We start from the raw sequence: 16,128 nt of genomic DNA, 5'->3' as shown, positions 1-16,128 counted from the left end.
GTATGTTATTGTTGATTATTTTTCAAAGTGGCCTTATGTCAAATTTGTTCAGGACCCGAATGCCAAGACTCTTGTGCTATTCCTGAGGGAAGTGTTCATGAGTGAAGGGTTTCCAGAGGAAATCATTTCGGACAGTGGAGTTCAATTTATGTCTGAAGAGTTTAAAACATTTTTGGAGCAAGGGCATGTTAAACATCTGAGATGTTCTCTTTATCAACCCCAAACGAATGGTTTGGTGGAGAGATTCAACCGTGTGTTGGGGGATTGTGTCAGGTGGGCGTTGAAGAATGGGTGTGATGTGCAGGCGTCGGTCCAAGCAATGCTGTGGTTTTATAGAACTACTCCTCATTCCACCACGGGGGTATCTCCTTTTGAAGCTTTGAAAGGAAGAAAGCCTAATACGCAAATCAAACCTGGGTGGATGTCCAAGTTTTTCAAAAATATGCATGTTGGGGACCGTACTGACATTATCAAAACTAACGTGGATAACAAACAGTGTGCACAAAAGAGATACTTTGACAACAAGAAAGGGGCAAAAGAGTCATCTATTGCAGTAGGCGATTGGGTTGCAGTAAAATTGCCTACTTTTGTTAAAAAGGGCAATCCCAAATTTTCTGAACCGGTTAGGGTTGATCTTGTTTTGGGTAATGCTGTAAGGGTTCAGGGCGATAAGTGGTGGAACAAATCCAAGGTTGTCAAACTGAAAGGGAGATCGTATCCTCAGTTTGTAACTAAGGGTGATTTAGTAAGACAGTCTGACTCGAATGTAAGTGGGGCTGGTTTAGTGAAACAGTCTGATTTGTGTGACAGTACTGGTGAAGGTTTGGTCGTGCGCAGGAGTAACAGAGTAAGAAAATTGTCTTGGAAACTGCGTCAATGAGTTACTGTATGAGTTGTGTCTTCTAAACTGCATTTATTAGACAACGGGTAATTTCGATGTATTTTCTGGCAACGTTAATTTCTTATGTGTTTATTTTTTTATTGTGGTTTATAGCTTTTGTAAATAAGGGTATTTTTTTGTGTTGAGATGGGGGTTGTATTGTTTGTGAAAAAAAAAAAAACTCAATGTTGTACTCGCGACGTTCTGGTGTTGCCTAGCGCGACACCAGAAGAGCGGAGCGAGGGCGGCCGTTCTGGTGTTGCCCAGCGCGACACCAGAAGACCGGAGCGAGCGCGGCCGTGATAGATGAAACGGTTGCTGCTCGTGTGCCGCCTCGGTACGCGTTTGGAGATCGGGGACAATTTTACATTAAATAAAATTACCGTGTTGCCTACAACTTCGGCTTCCCTCGCTTACTTCAGACTGGTTAAAGAGAACTGTTCAGGACTCTTCTACAGATAGCTTTTAGGTGCATGTTGCCAAAAGAGCTCCTGCTTACCATACAAAAAACTTACAGTAGGCTTAGAGTCTGCTCCTTGCTTGCCATCGGTTGGCTTTCTTGTCACTCTCATTTGCTCATTTCTTATTTGGCTTTCCTTCCTCTTCTTGTCTTTGTGCCTACCCTGGAGCGTAGCCCTTCCACCATCCTTTTGATTGAATAACTTGTATTATTGTGCTCACAATCAGGCAGCTACTTTTATTCTTTTTAATTCATCACTTCCTGAAGGTAGACGCATTTTTGGACTATCTTTCTTTGCGATGTCCCTCTTCCCCCAAATACTTACATTCTTGGTGTTGCGCCCCATCCCTTCCAGCTTGTCTATAAAAGCGCAGCAACAGGTATGTTTGTGCCAGGGTATAACTAAAGAATGGAGTTTAAGGGTTGTTGTCATCAGCATTCTACATGTAGCATAAATACACAGGCCTTGGCACACAAAGACTTTCATGGCTCCGAAGATGGTGTTTGAGGCAGAAGGTGTACTTATCATGACTGAAAAGGAGATAGATGTTCTCCTGCAGGCCCATTACTTTACTGCACAGGACAAGGACTGGAGCAGGCTTCAGTTGAGACATGTGGAAAGTACATTTGGCATTTGCAAGCATTTATCTTTAACTGTTGATACTTAACTTTTCTTTTTCATTTATGTTTAGAGTTTCCTGAATAAAACATATTTGAAAATAAGGCAGACCATTTATGAAGATTCAAAATATTGAATTTTATGTGCAGTTTGGAAATTTATTTAATTGGAGTTTACATTTCCTTTTGTGTCTCGAAGTATTTCTTTTTGTTTTACTTTTTTATACAATGATTTACAAGCAAGCATTTACAGGGTCAATTGCTCGGCACTTGCATTATAAAAGGATAGACCTATTGCCTTTACCAATAATTGTTTTTTTCTCTTCAGTCTTTTTTCCTTTCTCTGAAATTCCTTTAAGGTGGACAGTGTAAGCTGCGTGGTGGAACTGCAGGACTGGTTTTAATTCCAGAATTATACATTTCACTTCATTATTGAACAAAATGAAACCAGGAAAGTAAGTTTGTATATTTAATTAAATGTGAACTGTGAAAAACTGCAACCACATTTGAAAACAAATAAGACATAAATTGCAAAATCTCAATTTGAAATGGATTACCTGAGCCGAGAAATCGATTAATTTTGGAAGTTGCACTTTCAGTCCTTCTGGACTCTTCAAAAAATCCAATAAACTGCCTGGTTAGGAACAAGAAAAATGTGTAGAGATAAGGAAAATAAAAATCCCTCATTTTGAACACAGTTTAAGCTATCAACACAGCTTATATTGGAATAGATCATAAATAAGTGGTAGGTTGTGCATGACAAATCTGCCATCTACGTGACGTCATAGGCCAGACAATATAAACAAATGGCAGTCGAATGTGATATGCGTCGCAGATCTGCACCCCATGGTTACTCCTGTTTACAGTGTGAGTATTGCTGGCACGTTGCCTGCTCCCGGCCCTTTATTCTTTTACTTACATCCCTTTCCTGTTTGTCCCCACCTCGCTCTCAATGGATGCATTTTTAAAATAGCTTTAATGTTAATTTCCCACTTGACATCCCAAGAAACAAACGTCAATGAACTGGACGCTGGAGATCTGACGTATGAGGACTGGCATGGCCAGCGAGGGCAGCTGCGAACGAATGTGTGTGTTAGGGGGTGAGGAGTTTGGTTTAGTGTGGGATGAAAAGTGCCTCTTGCTAACCAGTTAAACACTCACCCACAGAATCCCTAAACCCTTGAAGAACAGGCCTGATAGGTTTCAACAAAACAAGCATTTGCAATGCAACGAGTCTCGCATTTGCTCGAGTTAGAGCTATTAGCATTGTAAACTCCTAACTCGATTTTTGTTGCCACACAAATTACAAGAAAAAAAAACACAGCGCAATTGCGCTATGTAAAATGCAGCACAATTGCGCTGAAATTGAAAACGGAAAAACCAAGCGGGACTGCGCTATGTAAACCGCTGCGTGGAAAATAAAAAGATAAAGTAGTCCGAAAACCATGCTGAAAACATAAAGCCTCAAATGGTTTCAGTAGTTTACTGGTGCTGTGTAGGTGGGCTAAACACCGGAAAAGGCATGACTTATGCATGCCTTTCACAAATGAAAGCCAGTGGATTTTAAAAGGCAAGCCCACGAACCAATGAAAGTGACTGACGTGACATAGGTGTGGTTAGAAGCCCAGAGAGATTACAGCATGGGACGGAGCGCTTTGCGCTCATCCATAAAAATGACGTACCATAATTTTCCCCATGAGCTGCTCTCTTCAGCTGTCACCACCATGTGAACGACTTGATGCTGAACACTGATAAAATGTTTGAATACCTACTGTGCGCGACTATGCTTTCTCCCTCTGACAAAGTGACAGGCCCCTCTATCCAGCAACCTTAAGAAAAGCGTGGCACTTAAGTAGTAGAAGTAAGGCTGGGGCACAGATGCATGGTGCATTGTATTGTCATAGGTATGTAGCACTTCATGCCCCTGATAAGGTCACGAGGCGCTCTCATTTTCATCGGATTCCTGATGCCATTTCGGACAGCATAGTTGGCAGGGTGTTGCATGCAGGCTGCTCTATTCGGGAGGTGTTGATTAAGGGCCTTGGGGTTCAAAGACATTCTTTAAACATGGGGTGTGTCAAATGGCAGTGAGCCTACCCAGGCATGAGGTGTTGCAGGAGTGTAAGAATAGATGCAGCCATGCATACCTGCGATCCTTATCCTACAGGGAAAGCTGCATAGGGTTTGAATCGTCCAGAAAAGGCGAATTTTATATGAGTACAGCCAGAGGTGAGAGACTCAACCCCTGGATGCACTTAAGCAACCAAGGTATATGTCATTTTGGGGCCAGTCGGAAGCAAAAAGAGGCACAACCCCGAATTCTAAGACCTTCTTGATGTTGAGCTATCCAGTTGGGGGGGGGTGTTTAAAACATGTAGGCATCTACAGAGCACCAACTCTGCCAGAGGGGGAGCTGTGTGGGAGGTAATAACTCAAGGTCCAATAATCCCTATGGTAATAGGAACTAGGCAGGAATACTGCTGAGTGAAAGCAACCAAAGCTATTGACTTGAGCAGGTGCGCAGCCTTTTTAAGGGCAGGAATAGTGCTTACTGCTCTATCTATAGATGTCAGGAGCAAAGTGAGCAGCTGAAGAGCAGTCAAAGTATGCCACCTGAGCTGAAGCTAGTTCTAGACCTTGACCTCTCCACCTAGCCTGAAGGAGGCCAAATTCTAAGCAGGTGTTTGTGTCCCAAGTCCCTTTTAAGGTCCTGAAGGCTCCCAAAGACAGATGAGTGGCAGTCAAGTGATCCTTAGTGAGATCATGCCTCAGACCATACCCAGTGTGAGTGTGAGACAAGTAGCACTTAATAACATGCTAACCTGGCCGGATAAAACTGAGTAGGCCCATTGGAATCTACTGTGCTGATCCCTCCAAGCGAGCCCGATACTTCCTTTACATTCCATAGATCCATGGTCTTTCTAGTTTACATAAGGAGGCATCATCTCGCCCTTCTAAAAAAGCCGCCCAGATATTTTCACGTTCATTGTTACAAGAAAATGAAATCTTTTGAGAGACAAGCTCAACTGGAGAACACATCAAATCCAACCCTTCTAGAACCTTCTTTCTTTAATGTGGGCCAGTTTATTGCTGTCTACCACACCCAAAATGTCATGTTCTTACAAATCATCGGTGAAAACTGTTCATTCCACTGTAGAAAGTAACTTGTCTTACTATTGAATATACCACTTCTTGCTTCTAACACTGAAGTATATTCCAAATGAAACTCAGAAACCAGGATACGGTATACCTATTGATTCAGCGGTCATTCTTTTCTGGCAACAACACGCTGCACTCTTGCACATGTACTTTGTAGTTAGGATTATAGTATTTGGCTCACAAATTCCAGCATGCAAAGTGCTGATGGGTAAAAGCCAGCACTGGCTGAGGTTTCCCTCACCACACAGGGTCTTGGAAGCTATGTAGAATGTGCAATTACAAACTGCCTTGCAATCACAAGTCTTTAAATCAAGAGAATCAGTTGCAGATCTAAGAGAGGAATGGAGTGCACCTTTGTAGTTTTAAGCATAATAAACAAAGCTGCAGATGTAAACAGCCCAGCCCAGGTCAAACAGTTGTCTGAGTCACCTACTATGTCTAGTTCTGTGTGCTAGACACAGTCTCTGGGCCTTTACTGTTTAACAGGATAGGGAGCCTCACTGAACCACCGTTAGGATCAGCAGCCTAAATCCTTGTTGAATATACAGCTCCTAGTGCGAGCGTAACTAATTACCAGAAGTACCAATGTAGGTGTATACCTTCTAGCTGCATGGATTACCCTGCTGACCCATTTTAACATGCCTTCTCATTGCTCCACTCCTCCTGAGTTATTGCGAATGAGCAGTCATTTTCACCTCACAATTCATTTTGATTTAGCCCACTTCTCAACTTCCTGTTTCCACAGACCTTCTTACTAAGTAACAATTTAAGCAGTCTTGGTTACATCTGTCACCAGTAAACTTGATTCATGTATATACCTCCGTTTTCCTTCCCCTCTAAATCTATTATATACATTTTGTTATGATATGGTGTGAAACAGGAATTCCGTAAAAGCAGGAAAGGGAAGGCCTGAAGGGTGAATTGTCCATCGTGTCTAGCGTCAAAACAAAGTAAAATTGCCCCCCCAACAAATGATATGCTACACTTTCATTGATTGGGTGGAGCCAGGAAAGATCAGTAGCAATTGTGAGGGATGGAGGCAGGATGGGACCATGGATAGGGAATGTCTTGAGAAATGACAAAATGTCCGGCACACATTGTGAAATCTTTTTGCCACAGTTTTGAAAAGACAGAAAGAATCTTCACAAGCTAAAAGAAGCAGTGTCTACTCATGCTTTCTCCTTGTCATTCACCTCCCATTCTAGGTAGAAAACATGAAAAGCAAACAAAAGAGTGATAAAGGCACAGTTGCAGCCCTTCGGTTTAAAACCAGCATATTACACGGAGTGCAGAGTGGAACACATCCATATAAAAGTGGCCAGCAAACGCCGAAGCTGGCTTGGCAACCTGGGTTGTTTTGAATCACAACAGTATGCAAAGTCCCTTGTTTCACAATGAATATCAACATCACCCGTCAAGAAACACTTGACCAAGAAGTCTGGCACCAGCTCTTTCTATTAAAGAAAGTGAAACAATTCCTCCCAGAAAGTCACTTCAAAACTGCTCATCAAGCCTCCCACTGGTGCATCTCTGGATAGTGACAATGCTCCCCGGCCTCCCAGACTCCACCCAGGCCACAATTGTGGGCATCCGAAATATTGTAGAATATCTCATCAAGGGCTTGAAGGAACATGACATTACCCTCACTCAATGCAACTCCAAGGGCTCGAATTGGTAGCCTGTACCATCTTCAGAACTCATTGACTCATCTATAAGCCGATATGACCAGCACCCCCAACAGGGTAACAAGCTCACCAACTCTGATGGCTCTAGGCACACCTGCAACCAGGACACAGACTGAAGAAGCTGAAAAAAAAGACTCACTGCAACAGGGATTCTGTTTCTTTGCACCCAAGATCTGAAACAACATCCTCAACCCTGCTTAAGAAAGAGCTGAAGAGCACTCCAGAATGATTCACTAACATTCTTCCTCACTCTTAGAAACCACTAATCCGACAATCATCCTTGACTGTATCGTAACCTCTAACTCTATACAGTGTTCCACTGACTTCCAGTTAGGTATGCTTTATACAAATAGCGCATGCATGCATACTTATAAAGGTTATGAGAGTGTGGTACACAACCCTCAGCTATACCTCCTGCACATATATTTCATATATTTTTCTCTGAATACAAGCAATATATAGCCTCCTTAGTGAGGCTTCCATAAATTTTATATCTGAACCTCATGAAATAATCAAAACTGCAAGCCATATTCGTTAATATCCTTTGAATCGATCCGCCTTGGCAGTTCACTAAAAGCCTGATTGTTAGAAAGTGGGTCTCTAGTTGACAGTCAGTTAACACCCTGTCCAAGTAGGGACCGTCACTCTAGTCAGAGTAAGGGAGTCACACTCCTAAGATAACCACTGCTCACCCCCTTGGTAGCTTGGCACGAGCAGTCAGGCTTATCTCAGAGGCAGTGTGTTAAGAATTTGTACCCAAACACAGTAACACAGTGAAAACACTACAAATAGACACCATCGTTTAGACAATATATTTCTAAGTAAAACAAGACCAAAATGACAAAAACCCAACATACACAAGCAAGGATATGAATTTTTAAAAGATTACATTTGAATAAAAGCAGTTAGAATCGCAATAGCTCCAACTGGTATTATCACAGCGTCATGATGGAGTCGCTCCCAACAGTCCAACGGCACTTGCGAGGGAGTGCGGTGCCTGTCACAGAGCTGCACGGCCCCAAGGTACAATACCTTAGAAACAAGGCAGAGTCAAAGACGTGACACGAAGCTGGGGAGGTGAGGTGTCCCTGCAACTGGTACGGCGTTGGTTCCGTACTGCTACGCAGGAAGTGAGGCGCCAGTTTCTTACTGCTGAGCAGGGAAGGTGAGGAGTTGGTTCCTTATGAAGGCGGCGGCAGTGAGATGGCGATGGCAGCGAGGCGCCAGTTTTTATGATCCAGCGGGGGTCGATGAGTCCAGAGGGTCAAGACATGATGAGGTGACTTTGCAGTGTTGAGGTCACACAACGGGGCCACAGGTGCTGTGGCAGAGTCAGGTGTCACGGACATTAGTGACACAACACTCTCGACCACGATGTTGTGGGACTTCAGAGGCACTGCAGCAGCGTCGAGCCTGTGGCATAGGTCGCAGTAGTTTCACTTCAGTGGGGACCACAGCTTCCAGTGCAGGCAGTGGCGGAGAGTTGGACAGCGGTGCCAGTTCTAGTCGTCCTGAGTCGGTGTGCCTGGTTCTTCTTATTTTTCTGGCAGACTTCACTCCCAAAAGCCCAGAAACTGGAGTGGGCACCTCTTGGCAAGTCAGGGTCCTCAGCAGGAGAACCCAGGGGGCTGGCAGGTGAAGTTTGATGTCCCTGAGACTTCTTAACAAGAGGCAAGCTCAGTCCAAACCCTTTGAGAAACTTCACAAGCATTATACACAACAACGTCCAGTCTTTGTTCTCTTCAAAGCAGAAGCAACAACTGCGGGCCAACCCAGCAAAGTACCCACAGCAAAGGGGCAGAACTCCTCCTCACAGCTTTTCAGCTCTTCTCTTTGGCAGAGTGTCCTCTTGATCCAGAAGTATTCTTAAAGTCTGGGATTTTGAGTCCAATACTTATACTAATTTCTGCCTTTGAAGCAGGCAAACTTCAAAGGAAAGTCTTTGTAGTGCACAAGATCTTGCCTTTCCTTCCCTGGTCCCAGAAACACTGTAGTGGGTTGGAGACTGTATTGTGTAAGGACAGGCACAGCCCTATTTAGGTGCAAGTGTCTGCTCTTCCCACCACTCTAGCCCAGGAAGACCCATCAGGATAAGAAGGGCACACCTCAGCTCCTTTTGTGTGACTGTCTAGAGGGAATTCACAACCAGCCCAACTGTCATCCTGACCCAGACGTCTATTCCACAGCCAGGCAGAGGCACAGAATGGTTAAGCAAGAAAATGCCCACCTCCTAAAAGTAGCATTTTCAAACACACAATTTAAAAACCACCTTCACTAAAAGATGTATTTTCAAATTGTGAGTTCAGAGACCCCAAACTCCATATCTCTATCTGGTCCCAGCTGGAAATTCCACTTAAAAGATATTTCAAGGCACTCCCAATGTTGGCCTATGGGAGGGATAGGCCGTAGGAAATAGTGACAACCCAATTTGGTAGTATTTCACTATTATGACATGTAAAACACACCAGTACATGTTCTACCTTTTAAATACACTGCACCCTGCCCATGGGCTACCTTAGGGGTGCCTTACATGTACTAAAAGGGAAGGTTTGGGCCTGGCAAGTGGGTGTACTTGCCAGGTCAACATGGTTGTTTAAAACTGCACACACAGACATTGCAATGGCAGGTCCAAGACATGTTTACAGGGCAACCTGTGTTGCAGGCCCACTACTAGCATTTGGTTTACAGGCGCTGGGCACACAGGGTGCAGCCTACTTGTGTTTTACTAGTGAATCAAGTATGCTAAACATGGATAACCAGTCATAATCACAACTTACACAGGGAGCACTTACACTTTAGAACTGATCAGCAGTGATAAAGTGCCCAGCGTAGCAAAACCAGCAAAAATTAATTTCAGCATACAGTCAAAAATACAGGCGGCAGAGGCAAAAAGACAGGGAGACACCACCCTAAGGATGCTAGGTCTAAGGCAGATGAGATGCAAATAAAATTCACTAACATGCTCTGCCTCAACTGTGGAGATTGTGGACTTACTATTGCACTGTGCAGCAATAGGACTGCATTATCAGCCACAAGTCTTTAACATTCTCCTGCATGGCCATAAAGTGGGTAGACCATAAGATGACACTACAGCTAGAGGATACAACTGATTTACACTGAAAACAAAGCAGATACTGAATGCAGGATTTACCTAGTTATACTTCTAACCTGTGTATTCAAGTGTTGACTAACACAAATAAGAGCACTACTCACCTTTAGACATGTACTCCGTTACAATGTAGATCGGCTCCTCTTTGGTGACCACAGCATACAACCTCACCAACTTGTCATGTTGAAGGGTCTTCATGAGATTAGCTTCTTCGAGGAAAGCTTCAGTTGACATAGAGCCCACTTTTAAGGTCTTCACTGCTACCTTGGTGCTGTTGTTGTAGAAACCTGAAAAACAATAGAGTTCAATGTAACAGGATTACAGCACACTGACAATCTCCTCAAAACCCCATTAAAAGTTTCCCAAATATGTCTTTTGCAATTCTGAACTGTTGGTGTTATCGATACTGGTAACACCAGTAAATCCAAGGATCCTGAATTACTGGGGGTTAAAGGTTGACCCCTGAGACTCCCCCAAGAGATGCCAATTCTTTATTTATCCCGAAGAGTTTTATTCACGGATTTAGACTGCTTTTAGCAGCTTGAATACTCTAGGGACACTAACATGTCCACGATAAATCCGAGGGCCTTTCACTTTTTCATGGGGTGGTAACATTGGATTGAAATAAAAAGGCATCTCAGATCGAGGCCCTAATAATCACTTTTGCATAAAAAAAATTGTATCTGACCTGTAGAAGACACTGTATTAATAATTTGTATCGAGCATTTGCTTGTAGTATCTTTGGCCAAGGCACATTCCCTGCAGGAAGAGTAACACTGGGAGAGAAAGGTGTGAATAAACTCAGTTCCAACTCTTTTCCGTGTGTCGGCAGATTATTACGTTTATATTCCGCGTCATTTTGGAGTACAGAAGCCTCCTGATCTCCCCCCGTCGCTTTTGCCAATTTCCTTGCTGGTTTGTCACACCTGTATATGTCGTTTGTTCATTGGTTCCTAAAGTAGATATTAATTGGTGGTGTGAAAACACAAGTTAAGTGCTGTCTCAGCTGACCTGTCTGGAGGATCCGTCTGTTCCTCAATAAATGATTTACTCTTTGTAAACAACGACAGGCAGCGTTTAAAATCACCAAGATAACTGCTGTTTGCTTAACGCTGTTCCGGTCGGCAGAGACCGCCCACTTTTCCAAACAGCTGCATATCACTGAGAAAATATTTTATAATTCACAGTTTCTCTCCTGTATCCAAAGAAAATCAAACATGTACAGGTGTCTTCATCACAAGTCCTTGTTCGACCACAAGTTGCCCTTTGTGGAGCTGTTTTAATCTATTGTTTAAAAATGTATCCTGTTTAAAAGGACTTAAAGTTTAGGGTGAACCTTGAAATACTTCCCAAAGAGGGCGATAAGCAACAGTCGGCTGAGAAGTCCGTTTTGAAGGATGAGGTTTATAGCCTCGGAACATGTTCAGTGCAAAGAATTTATATGTACAAAAAGACTAACTATTGGATAAATAAAACCTATATGTGTGTTATCGATAGTAGACATATGGGCACTCTGCTGCTAAATGAGCCTTTCATCCTACATCATGGAACCACAGAGCATATTTTATGGCATTGGTAATATGCCTTTGTCTAGCAACTGGACAATGTTGCACTTTCTTGATGTGGGACCTTCATTGTAGGGTTGTGGGAATTCCATCAAGCAGTTGGGTATGGTTATTTGAATTGTGGACATTCGGTAGTGATTTGTTTGTTTTGATTTAGATCTTGGCGGTAACAGTCCCACCATCGACTGACTGAAAACCCGTCTGCTGCCATGACGGTATGTCTGTCATATTTAGATGTTGGTAGACCCATAGATGAAAGTCCCCATTAGAAATGCCGTCTCTGCAAGAAATACTGCCTGCGTCAACGGCGGCAGAGGGAAAAGTGGATGCCAGCGGGAACCCAAACACGCCCTTTCCGCCGCGTAGATTTGGATGTGCCCTACCGCCAAGCAAAAAAACAGCAGTCAGACCTCCTTGTCTGAGTTGGCGGATTGGGGGGCAAAGGGATTGAAAACTCACCTTTTTTCCACTTTCCACCCGCGTCTTCAACTGGACACGACTGGACAACAGCTGCTGTCACTGCTGCCACCAACCCCTGGAGAAAACACAACCCCCTCATTTGCCGGACTCGAAGGTAGGGACGCCACATTGCCAGTGGACATTGGGTGGGCACTGCATGGGAGGTTGGGAACACTGCAGGCATATACATGTCACAGTCATTTTTTTTAAAATTGCTTTGACATGCATATGTGGAGTACACAATGGTGTCACACATGGCAGAGGATACATACGCAATTGCACACATACACAACTGTTATTGTGGTGTCATTCATTGTAAAATGCATGTTGACACCACAATGACAGTACACTCACATTGGACAATGGTGTCCATGTGTGTGCATTGCAAGGGAACCTGTATGGGCAGGTTTGTTCTATCTGTTGTGTATGCGAGTGAGTGCGTGTCTGTGTGTGTGGATTTGTTGGTTGAGGGGGAGGGAGCTGGAGTGGGTGGTGTGGCCTGTATGTGCGTCACTTGAATGTGAGACCAATGTTGTTGTGTATGTTGTGTTACTGTGTGGAACATTCAGGTGAATATTGTTGTGTGGCAGACATTGTTGTGATGTGTGTAGTTGTGCTTGCCTCTGTGTGTGTGTATACGTGTGTTGGTTGTTGTGGTTGTTTCATGTGTGGGTGCAGTGTTAATGCTGTGTTTATGTTGTGGCATTGATGTATGTCAATGTGTTTCCAGCATGTCCGGGTTGTGTTGTGTCAGAATGACTGGGTTATTGTGTGAATGTTGTATAGTGTGTAGTGTGGGGGTACACATATGGCTCAGGGACAGAGTGTGTGTGTGTGTGTGTATGTATCACTTACATCTTTTCCACAGCCCCTGCCATTGTACAAAGTCCATTGGGTCTCATCGTCGTCTCCCTCTGTCAGCAATCCATCGCCAGTCAATCCTCTTGCAGAGCTGTAACATCTAAATACAGCAGATGGAAGATCGTTCACTCGACTGTCTTCTTAAGTCCGCGGCTGACGCAGCTTGACAGTGCGACTGCCAAGATCTAAATCAGGCCCTTAGTTTACTAATGGTTCATGTTGTTTAATGTGCAAGTAAAATGAGTTTGCTCAAGATAAATATCTTGGGACCAAATTTGTAGTTGGACAGACAAAGTAGAGTGTATAAGGGTGGCGGAGTAAAATACAAACCAACCTGAAGGACTACTGCTAGTCACATTTAGAGCTTGCTGCCAGCCTACTGGTGATCTCTGTACCTTGACAGAAACCTCTGTCATGATGCTTTCTGTTACGATACAAAACGTTTGATGGTCAGCTGCTGTCAGTTTTGACAGCCATTTTCCAAACTTTACAAACATTATCTTTCTTTCTTTTTTTTTTTTTTCTAAAGTTCCCAATGTGGGAGTTTGCATTGAAACAAAACTAACCAATGACACCCAGATGTTTTTTCCCCTATAGAGTGGGTGTCCGTTTTTTTTTTTTTTTTTTGAGTGAGTGAGGGAACCATCAATGAAAAGCTGATGGTCAGCCAGACTCTTTTTGAGGTGGATGGACCATCACTTTGGCAGACAAGGTCATTTGTCCTATTTGCGATAGAGTTCCCCGTCTGTCAAACTATCAATCTGGCCCTTTGGCCCTTTGGAGTTTGTTAGTAGAGTGGAAGGTTCTGCTGAAACACTCCGCCATTTTGTGTTGTGGTTGGCGATCGTTTGTCCATTGCTCAGTCACTTAAGAATGCTTTGGACAGGCATTGTTAGCTAGCTATTTAGCTATGATGCAAGTTGTGTTTTTGAGGAGGTGGTACATTTAAATTAACTTTATCTAACTAGTTCTATGGTGTATGCTAGTGTGGTATGGGGAAGTGCAATTGAGCTGACAGCACTTTGGCAACTATTGGGACATGATGCCTTGTAGTATGCATGACTATGCTAGGGTTCCATCTTGCATGTTCCCTTTTGGAAAATAAGGTTATATGAGTAATTGGAACAGTAACGTTCAATAGGCAGTGCTGGGTACAAAGTGATCTTTGATGTAAATATTACCAACTTGTGGCTTACTGGAGGTGTATTTGGTGCATGCAGTAGAGCCTATCACCTGAAAACTGACGGGGGAGTGTGTTGTGTATGTTCGAATTGGGTGTTTGTACCATGGTTGTAGCCAACCATTCGCCAAACCTGCCATGTTGCATGCTGTAGAATGCTGTGTCAAGTAAAGCGTATTGTTATTTGTGTTTTGTCGGAAAGAAGCAACCCACCATACAGAAATATATGGGTTTTGGAATCATCAGTGTGGAGGACATAATGTGGCAAAGAAACACCAAGCAACAATGCACGTTTTAGGAAAAAAGACAGATTTTCCAACACTTATGCAAAACACAACAACAAATGTGCAAACACAAACGCACAAATACACTGATCATGCAAAGGCTAAACCTGCACATAGATCAACATACATAAAGGCAACTATGCATATAAACCAACAGACAATCTAGTACTCATATTTGATTATGTATGCCACAGTAGGCGTGACCTGGCATCAGGGTCGCCGGGGCGTAGCTTGCTTAGCTCCTGGGCTGGCTTGTGAAAATCCTGCAACATCCATGTGAGTAGCCACATGAAACACCACTCAATCAACAGCTGATGTAGTGGTGATCCTTATGGCCCCCCGTGAACCAGCCTCTGAAGTGAGGGGAGCAGCTGTTGGGGCCTTCTCATGCAGTCTGGGGTGACTGCTGCTCCATGTGGAATTCTTAGGAGGAGCCTGGGCCATAGTCGGAGCCCGACAACTGGGTCACATCCGCAGCCTGCTCCCCGGCAGGCCACACAGCGTCGTTTCATTGGGAGCCCAAGGCCGGAGCCAAGGTCTTGAGTGTCACAAGGGTGGCTCTGTCTTCATTACAGCGGGCCCTGCACCTGTGACTGGTAGCTGTAGGAGACTGAAGTGCACTGGGGGAGTCCGAGGCTTAGCAGAACGGGATCGGAGAAGAGCCCAGCGACTGAGAGCCAGCAACTGCAGCGACTGCCTGGAGGCCTCATCTAGTGAGGCAAATGTCAGGGTAGCGAAGTCTGGACTAGTGCAATCCTGGGGCCCCAGTGGCCACACTTGGCAGTGGCAAAGGGTGTGGTGGGGGTGGCACCGGGAGGGGTGAGGGGAAGCTGGGCCCGCAGTGGTGGTCATGGTGGCAGAATCCCTGTCTGATTACCAGCATTATAGAAGCTGGTTTTTCTACCCATCCCTGCTGCCGCCCACTTTTGCTGCCTAGGGAAGCGAGCGACTGTTGTCTGATGTCCTCAATACAGGCCCACTTGGACAAGTACCTGGGTCAATGGCTCTGGACTGCCTCAGGCAACCTGCTGCCCACATCTATTGTCAGCAGGTCACTCGAGTGACTGTTGCTAAGCTGGCCTTACATACGGCTGGCTGGGGGGGTGAAGGGACTTGTTCCCTTGGCTCGGAGGCTGTTTCTTGCCTCCTCTGCCCTGGCAATGACACTTCCCCCATCAGGAGTAAACTGGATCCTGTGGCTGCCCACTGCCTAGTGCCTAGTGCCCGGCAGCCGAACTGTGTGGGTGCCCGCCCTCTCGGCTGCTCGACTCATCATTCCAACATTCGCCTGCATTGGGGCGGTCGATGCCTCGAGCACGCCGCTCCATGTAACGTGGTAGTGTGCTGAGTGGCCCTGTGCAAACTGGATATTAGGGCTGCACGGATGCCCAGCACACCAGTACACACATGACAGGGAGGTAAGGGTGCCTGGACCGGAATTTGAGGCCTCTTGCCCTTCTGGTGTTCACATCACCAGTTGCTTTGTGGTGGATTTTTATGGCTCAGCAGGGTGGTGGCTGACCTCAAAATGTAGCAAAACCCTCCGCCCATGATAGTGCCTTCTTTCTTCTTGGAGGTGGACTGCTGGGAGCTGTAGGTGATCTTCACACCTACACTTTTGCCAGGGAAAAGCCGACATGGGGAAGGACAGGCTGCAATGAGGGGCTCACCAGACTAAGAAGGACCAGTTTACGGCCCCGAGGATGGGTGCAAGGGCTGTTCCCCTCCTCCTTCCCCCCCTGCCAGAATGGTTAGAAAGAGCAGGAACCACAGGGCCTGACAGAAGCCCAGATATTGGCAGCAATAGAGGCCTCCAGTGCGGTAGCCTAGGCAGAGATTGAGACAGTCTTGCAAGATGTTGGCCTACC

The 16,128-nt window shown here is 44.9% G+C and overlaps 1 protein-coding gene across 2 annotated transcripts in view; it reads right to left on the bottom strand.

The window, feature by feature from the left end:
* LYN (LYN proto-oncogene, Src family tyrosine kinase) overlaps positions 1-16,128 on the bottom strand; it is a 265,777-nt gene that overhangs the window by 50,920 nt on the left and 198,729 nt on the right. For both annotated transcript variants that reach the window (XM_069220197.1, XM_069220195.1), the window contains exons 9-10: positions 10,016-10,198; positions 2,516-2,592 (exon numbers count right to left, since the gene is read on the bottom strand). In XM_069220197.1, the coding sequence (XP_069076298.1) occupies positions 2,516-2,592; positions 10,016-10,198 (260 nt within the window). The remainder of the gene's footprint in view (positions 1-2,515; positions 2,593-10,015; positions 10,199-16,128) is intronic.

Source organism: Pleurodeles waltl, chromosome 2_2 (genome assembly GCF_031143425.1).
Source record: "Pleurodeles waltl isolate 20211129_DDA chromosome 2_2, aPleWal1.hap1.20221129, whole genome shotgun sequence".
NCBI lineage: Eukaryota > Metazoa > Chordata > Amphibia > Caudata > Salamandridae > Pleurodeles > Pleurodeles waltl.
Note: the sequence above shows the minus strand (reverse complement) of the source record. Positions and strands in the feature narration are given on the sequence as shown.